We start from the raw sequence: 8,492 nt of genomic DNA on the forward strand, positions 1-8,492 counted from the left end.
TTAGGATCCTCAAACAGAAAGCTCAAATGGCTGAACGCAAGGCAGCTGGTTGGCGCCGGCATACTGCTTCTAACAATACAGTAGTGCAGCTTCTCAAGGAGCAAGTAGACATACCTGTCCCAACTCTAGCCTGGACGACCAGGAAAACGTGTTCGTCAAGCCTCCATCAGCTGATCAACCTGGTCTGGAAAAACTCAGTGGGCATCAAAGTGAAAACTCCCAGGATAATTATTGGTCACAAAGTTACACAGACGATCACACCACAGCGACTTAGAGGTCATGTAACACCGAAAACGTATTTTGTGAAAATCCTTCTACGCAGCATTTTGTCAATAAACTGACAGGGTTCAGCGTCGACAGCAGAAAAGCGTTTGACAATCGGGCCTCGCTACTATACAACTATAATTTGAAAGCCTTGTTGTGAAGGAAAGAACAAAAGTAGATGGGGATGGGGCTTGGTGCTAGTTTGTCACAACCATTTCGAGGTGCCTACATCTCCACTCTGGAGAGAAACTGACGAAAACGCCATTGACCAACAGCTATATCATGCAGTGTAACCAACCATGCTCAGGGGGATCACGCGGACCACATCCCGAAAGATGAATCGCATAGACAGAACCCAGGCTTTCCGTAATCTCTTTCATACCCGCTGCTAGCTCAGAGATGAGTCACCTTTCAGCTCCCGCTGCTTTCCGGGCATGGAAGACAGCACTCTTCTCGGCAAACAATTATTCAGCATGCAGAACGCGTAAACTAGCCACCTCACCTTTTGGTGCTGGACACTTTGACTGAAGTCCCTGTCGCACAACTGAGCACTCGTTTTCTAACTGTTTCTGCGGATTCACCAGTGCCAGCCTACGTAAACTATGGTTCTAAGATAACGGTTGAGGTGTCAGCTCCGCTGCTCGCAAGGGCGTCTCACAACTATATAACAAAGCAACCCGTAGTAAAGCGTGATACACAGACCTCTTTCGATTCAGGGACAAGCCACTTTGCCATCATGGATGTCTCAAATCAGCACACACACACAAAGTCCTAGAGATTAGTGCATTGAATTCGTCTGTTACACCACAATCGAAACTTTAGAACCTTGCACAACCCTAATGGGATCCGGCAGATGGGGAATTGATTACGATTTCAGATGTGGGCATCTGACGAACACATGGCCGTTTGTTTGGATAAACTCAAGGACACTGTAACATTCGTCAAACAAATATGTATTATCAGCGCAGTTAGGAGAATAGCTCAACAGCGTTTGGTGAGTAAATCAAAGCTTGGACGATTCTGGTAGAAAGGTGGACAGGCTGTGTACATAATAAAATAACTTTATAAAACTAAGTGTCACTGGCGTTGGTACTTCCGAACAGACGTGACGTTCTTGAAGGTTGCAGTCTGAAATGAGAAAAGCGTGTAACGGTCAAACCCGGAAAATAGAAACACCAAAAAATAATAAAATATCTACATGTTAGGAGTCCCAGTGACCAATGATCCAGCGAAATCTGTAGAAATAGGGGAACACGTAGTCCCTAGAGTAGGCAATGACCACATTGTTATTGAATAAAGCAGCAACGCGAGGAAGGACGAATCCACCTCCCAGACACTTGGCTGCTTTTATCTGAAAGACACTTGTTTTCTTACATGCTTCCTACGACAAGAAGCGTCAACTGAAGGCTCACGATTATCGGGTGTAAAGAGGGATATTTACTTTAGAGGGATGGATTTGCCGTTTTTATCAAGATAGATGAAAGAACTTCGAAAATTTTAGTAGTCAAATAATAATCGTCCAGCGGTAACACCCTTTTCGGTGCCTGGCTGTCATGCCACCCAAAGGAATATGCTTAGTGTAAACCTTATTGAATTCCCGAGCGAGACAGAGCCCCTTGAATTCACGATACCATTCAAATCAAGCCAAACAAATAGTCTACACTTGTTCCGAGAGTTAGTGCAATTATCACTATTTTCTTGGGATGAAACACTCTCAAGGTGATGAGACGACTGCTCGCCCCACTTAAATCTACGAGCGGTCACCGACTAACCGACAAAAGACATTTGTTGTATCATGACGCTGGCAACAAAAGTGGGATATCTCCACTCGTTAAGATACGAAAATTTTTACGCAGGCTTCCAGTTTGAGGCTGTACTCAAATTCGTCTACCTCGTGCACCGGGAGATTGAATTCAAACCCAACTTAAAGCGAAAAGAATCTGAATCACTGAGGTATTCCGCAACAAGTAGAAGCCGAACTGTTTGCCACTCGGCACGGATAATAATAATGAAATAATGGTTTAACTGCAGTAAAATTTTGGTGCTCAGGTATTACAACTCGAAGGAAGCCAGGTGACCCAAGACAAGGGAACAACTAAAAAGCCAAGGTTCGGACCAAATCACGGACCTTCCGGTCAGTAGTTCAAAGCCTCAAAAACGGAGTTATATCGACCTCTTTTTGCACAGATGGGGGTATTGTATCAGGATATACACAAGTTAGATGAGAGATGCAATGACACCTGCATACATCTGAACCGAGGGAGTTCACTTCTTCAGTCAAACTGTCTACTGAATTCAGTTCCAGCTAGCCTGGCTTCGTCCACCGAGGATAAGTAGGACAAGGGAATAGGAACCACAGTACAATCAATTGGTTGAGGCTGAATGGTTCCGTTTGTCCGATATGACAAGGAGGGAGTTACAAGGCACTGGCGATACCTACACGGCGGGATCGCAGTTACCGCGTGACATAAGCATAGCTGTCAGAGTCACCAACCATTCGTTTGCTTTGTCCCGGAGTCCCCATCCGGCGAGACAGCAATGACCAGCGCGATTGAGTTGGATGGTGGCTTTCATTCTTCATGGCCAAGTCATAGACTGATCGCCCATAAGTTGCCTCTATCTAATAAATGGCTGAGAGTTGAGGAGGGTTCTGAAGGACAAAGCCTAAGAAAGGTCACCTATGGAGAGTGACGAGGTGATCTAACCAGCGAGTTACTTTTCCTAAGATCCATCTGGCGCACCCCCGCGTTACTGATTTTCCACCACACACGTTCGATGATTCGGAGGCACCGATGGTGACATACGGGGTCTTCGAAAACCTGCAAGCACCAACCAAGTCAATCGAGAAAACCCAGACCTGACAGCCAGGACACGTAAAGTGCAGGAGGTGCACGGTCTGACGGAACTGATCACAAGACAGGACTCCTGGACGAAAAATTTACGAGATGTCTCAAGCAGGGGCTCTTTGCTTCGGATATTTCTGCCTATCCATGGATTTCTTCATGCCACCGGATTTATCGGCATTACAATTTAGGTCATCAACCCTAGTGTTAGTGTGTGTTAAAGGTTCGTTTTCAGGCGCCTTCCTTGGTTCCAAAAGGGTGCATCAATCAGGAAGGTAATTTTATTTTGAAAGGCATGCATAACTCTGGTATGGTGAAACATATATGTGCACGATAAAGTATGGATGTGGAAGTTTAGGTGTTAGTGGCACTTGACGCAGTAGAATTACTCGTCCTTGTGAAATGACCCTAGGATCCCGCTAGATAATTATGGATCAAATGAATTCCAAACGCGAACGTAATAGAATAGAACCGTACATTTGCAAAAACTTACGGTGACCATCGTATCTCCTTCAATTTTCCGGACAATGACGGTGTCACCATCGCAGTGCTTTTGTACTTGAGTCAACTGGGTGTCAGAATCTTTGGTTACCGTTGACTGAAAGGCAAAAATAAATTGTTGAATAGTCTTACTGGAAACAACACGAAGTGATGATTAAATGCTTATGAAGCCAGAGGTCGAGGAATCCATGTGCTGACGAAATAAGATGTATGAAGAACACTTAAGTCCGTCATTACTTTAAGAAGTTATACTTTAAGAAGTTGGTGCAGCGGTGAGAGTCAACGATTTGAGGTACAGGAAGAGCTAGAAACGTCCGTGCACATTTCATTAGACTATTCGCCTGTGCACCGAAGATATCACCTTCGCTTTTCGATGTCCTATAAATAAGGCAGTACCCAAAGGCTGCAGACCAAGTATGCACTACATAGGAACACTGAAACGTATATAATGAAGGGTGAATTTTCGGAGTATCGAAGGACTGAAAAATTCGAGCTCGAGTTTTCGGACGATATGATTATTTTCGTATTAAACTCAACGGTCAACTGAAATAACTTTGGTATGTACAACTTTCAGCGGCTCGCTGATACATGACTGAATCAGGCTGCGCAACTCCCTAAATCACATGCTCAGAACTAGATGTTCATGAAGGACATCTTTACAATAATCCACGAACCATGCGGAAATCCCACATTATTGTTAAAACCCACAGCTGTGCTCATCTGAGGGTAGAGAAGTGAGGGTAAAGTAATGCAGTGGTGAAACGTTCAAACGCAGTGCACTGAAAATAAAGTAATGACGGTACATTTTCATAAAGGAAACTACTCACAAGGTTGCTGAAAACTCTTCGACGGTACACTTTTCGCAAGCACGATTGATGCGGAAATTTGATGGATCGGATATGTTAAATCCATTGAGCTGCCCATTTAGCCTTCTGCCAGACGTAATCTGACGGAGTCAAACATTTGGACTCCACTCACAAGGTGCTGAAAACTCTTCGACGGTACACTTTTCGCAAGCACGATTGATGCGGAAATTTGATGGATCGGATATGTTAAATCCATTGAGCTGCCCATTTAGCCTTCTGCCAGACGTAATCTGACGGAGTCAAACATTTGGACTCCACAGCCCATTAAAATTTGCTCGTTTAGGTGCCATTTTAAAACCCGACACCACCTTGACCGTCTTCTTCAGGAGCAATCGATACTGACTCAGTACATATGAAACGGTATTCTTCAATTCCAGTCCCACCAGTAGAGGTTTGCCACGTGCTGTACATAAGCTAGTAGCTTTCAGGTAACATGGAGTCAACGTTTGTGCAAAATGAATGCTCAGACAAGTAACCACTCTTTGAACAGACCACTAGCTGCCGCTCGTACAGACCTACTCGGGCAAACTGGCCATCAGTCGCCGGGATCAGGCGCAATTTTGTTTGCTTGAATTAAGTATGACGGAATTTGAAATGTTCTTTGGGAGTTTTGATCTTCTCTAGCATACATCCATACAACAGTCAAGCACCGTATATCCTGTTAAACTGAATTCACCTTTTAGAATAAACGAAACAAGTAACAAGGTCTCATAAAAATTCAGTCAAAATTACTTCAAAGATATAACACGAGCCAGCACAGAATAAAGCGAATGTTCAGTAAGGTAAGTCTATTGTACAGTCTGATAGAGAGGAGAAACTGAATGTTGGATTTTTTGGTTTTAGTTTGCATTAACCAGATTGAAAGCCCAGTACTGGGACTAAGTTACTGAGCCGAAACGTAAAAGTAGATCGCATGAACAAAGAACTAATCCTCGATGGTATCCCATATCAGATCTTTCCAGTCCTCGGGAGAGCCTATAAGGAGGGCTTAAAACTCCGAGCTACCAGTGACAGAAAGTCTGAAGCATCTTTACCATCAGATACAGCAAAACCAGTGTTGACAATGAGCCTTCAGTGCCGCACTACCAAGGTTACTAGACCTTAAAGTAAACGAGAGAAAGCGTGGAAGAGGGTGGGATCTGGCACCAGCCTATCGCAGGCATTCTGAGTTGCCTATACCTTCAGACGCTCATTCAATCTGGAATCTGGCAGAACAAACATCACCATCACCGATTAGTGGCCATTTCTTACGGTGTACCCAGCGAAGCGCTGGAAATCACGGGAACCCAATGGTTTAAGGCGGACTACATCAAAAGTATCTAAAATTTTCAACTATTCCACACCCTTCTGTCGACTCACTCATCATCTACCCTTATTGTAGCCTGGTACAGGAAACCCATGAGACCCTGTGAAGTGCCTTTATAACGCCACAGGTCAGAGGCACCGAATGCTCATCGGGGCTATTTGTCGAAAAAAAATAGGAAGGCATTGAGCTTACTAAGGAACAGGGTCACCCACCTATCGAAAACTACAACGGCAACACCAATCTCTCAACCACCAGGAAGCAAAAGTGAAAAAACAGTATCTTCCAACTTCGGCACCTTTTCGGTGCCTGCTCGTCAAACTCTCGACGGAAGCATGATGTCTGAGATACTGAAAGCCTGCCGAAATTTAGAAAGTAGTCGAGATGTCGGAGTTGGGTTCAAACCACAGACCTTTCAGTCAGTAGGCACTCAATCACTCAGCTGTCTTGAACAGAAATTGTGGCAGTAGAGAGTTCCAGAAAACCTGACATTAGGTCCGCGTAATAAACCAGAAGTGGAAGCAATATCCTACGTCCTATAAAGCCAAACCGTTCATACCAAGTCCATGCATGACCAAAAGCGAAAGTCCAAAAGCCACATTCTGCACACGCGCAGTTTCACACCAAGCCTTGCAATGACTTGCAGCGGCCGACTAGGTTAGCGCCAAATACTGAGAACTCGGTTTACCCACCTACGACATCCTCCAACCCAACAAGCTCCAATGACGGGGAAATAACTACACGCGTTAATATGTAACCACTGATTACTTCACTGTCACGAAAGTACCACGTTCACAGCTGTCGGGTTATCGGATTACGGGTATCATCCGCGGATGGCTGGAGATGCCTCAGTGGTTAGGGCGGGAACTTAACGACCGTAAGGTCCGTGGTCCGAACCCAACAGCTGGGCAGTGAAGTGTTACAGCTGAATGGTCAGTATCATTATTTCCACTATTACTGTTGATATCATTAACAACGGGCGTCAATGTGTTCACACCGTACAGCGAGGGCAATTTATTCGCTATCATGTACCCAATTTACATGAGTCAGATAGACAGATAACTTAGGCGAAAACGTGCTACACTATATAGAAGGGTTAGTTTATTCAACACAAAGAATAGGATGGACGACAACCAGGATTTCATCATGTAAATGTAATGCCGGATTATCCTGACACCACGAAGACCCGCTCGAAGCCTCGCCGTCTCAACGGGACTGGAGAAAGCTTAAGGCTTATTCTGAGAAGCTAGTTAGACAACATATAAAATAAAAAAACAGGAATCAAACACCTCAATGAAATATGACCCGTTAAGGATCGTGGTAATTTGTTCATACGAAATCGGGGGTGTACAAACCTTGACTTGCCGCCCATCAATCGTTGTCTCATCAAATTCCTCACCGAACGTGAACGACTGCTCAGTGGTTTTGAGGATAGTCTCCGTCTTCATTTTCAATCCATTGTCCCCAAATTTGTCGAAAGTTATGGTTGGCTTCGAAGTGGACGCTGCTTTTCGGATGAAAAAGTTGACGCCTATGGAATAAAATATGCACCAAAATCCTAATTACCGAGCTCCCTCAAGAATTCATCGAAGTTCTGTGACTCAGAGAGCTTCCAACTACCGATGAAAGCCGACATCACCAATAAGCGTGCGGGAATGAGGGATCGAAGGATCGCGCAACCTTGAAACCTGAAGTTTATCACACAGCGTTGATGCACATAAACAATATTCTGATGTAATCACATCCTTGTGAAAGTTGAAAGACCGAAACCTATTTGGCACTTGCCTTCTCAGTTCTATGATCTCTCTTATGTCCCTAGTTCGGCTTTCTCATGTTTTAGTTTTAGGCGTCTATTAGCTGCACAATTCTTTTAGCTGCAAATCCTTTGAGAGTGGAGTAGAATATTTGCGCCAAAATGTTGCATTGTGATGCGTATGTGAGCACACCACATACTATCCTAATTTACTTTCATATTTTTGCGGCTCACCAAATAGACTTGTCCGGTGGGGCAATCATACCTCCGGCGGAAATGTCTGGTTGAATGGTTTCCCAGCATTCCTGAGGATCCGAAATGCCTGAATGTAGCTCAAAAGTTTGGACCGGTACTCTGAACTGAATCGTCTGATTGCTCTGGTCCATCACTGACAAATCACGGCTTCCAAACATTCTATTCCATTGTGCGAACACTGAACGCTCAAGTTTCAATTTATAAGTCTTGTACTGCTTGGTGTGCGCGATATGGATTACCCATTAAAAATTGGTTGCTGGAGGTGTATCAGTGTTCGCACAATGGTATTGAATCTTCGAAAGCTATGATGTGTCCATAACGAACTAAAGCAACCGGACAACTGAGTTCGGAGTCCCAATCCAAACTTTTACGAACCATTTAGGCGTCCCGGGGTCTCCGCAAAGCTGGGAAATTTTTCCAAGAGACTTTTCCGCCACAGGTATGATTGCTTCTGGGGACAGTGAAATTTGGTTAGCTGCAAAAATATGAACGCATATTCACGGATTGGTATGCAGGATCGAGGCTTTTGCCCAAGTTTCCCGGGCTTGTTTAGTTCTTGTCGTTCAGCGGCTGTCATTCACCTGAAAGGCACAGGTGAAAAAAGAGCATAGCACTGTTCTTTATGCTCTCAGCGCGATGTAGTATGCTTGCCAGCGCGAAGATTCGCATAATAATAATAATAATAATAATAATAATAATAATAATGT

General features: G+C 44.3%; 1 protein-coding gene across 1 annotated transcript; it reads right to left on the reverse strand.

The window, feature by feature from the left end:
* Nucleotides 1-1,199: 1,199 nt before the first annotated feature.
* Nucleotides 1,200-7,916, reverse strand: T265_00140 (hypothetical protein; the record flags this gene model as incomplete). The annotated part of the gene is made up of 5 exons (XM_009163797.1): nucleotides 1,200-1,392; nucleotides 3,601-3,705; nucleotides 7,133-7,308; nucleotides 7,344-7,465; nucleotides 7,765-7,916. 5 exons carry the CDS (start codon nucleotides 7,914-7,916, stop codon nucleotides 1,342-1,344), a joined length of 606 nt encoding a protein of 201 aa, XP_009162061.1.
* Nucleotides 7,917-8,492: the final 576 nt, after the last annotated feature.

Source organism: Opisthorchis viverrini, assembly GCF_000715545.1.
Source record: "Opisthorchis viverrini unplaced genomic scaffold opera_v5_1, whole genome shotgun sequence".
Taxonomy (NCBI): domain Eukaryota; kingdom Metazoa; phylum Platyhelminthes; class Trematoda; order Opisthorchiida; family Opisthorchiidae; genus Opisthorchis; species Opisthorchis viverrini.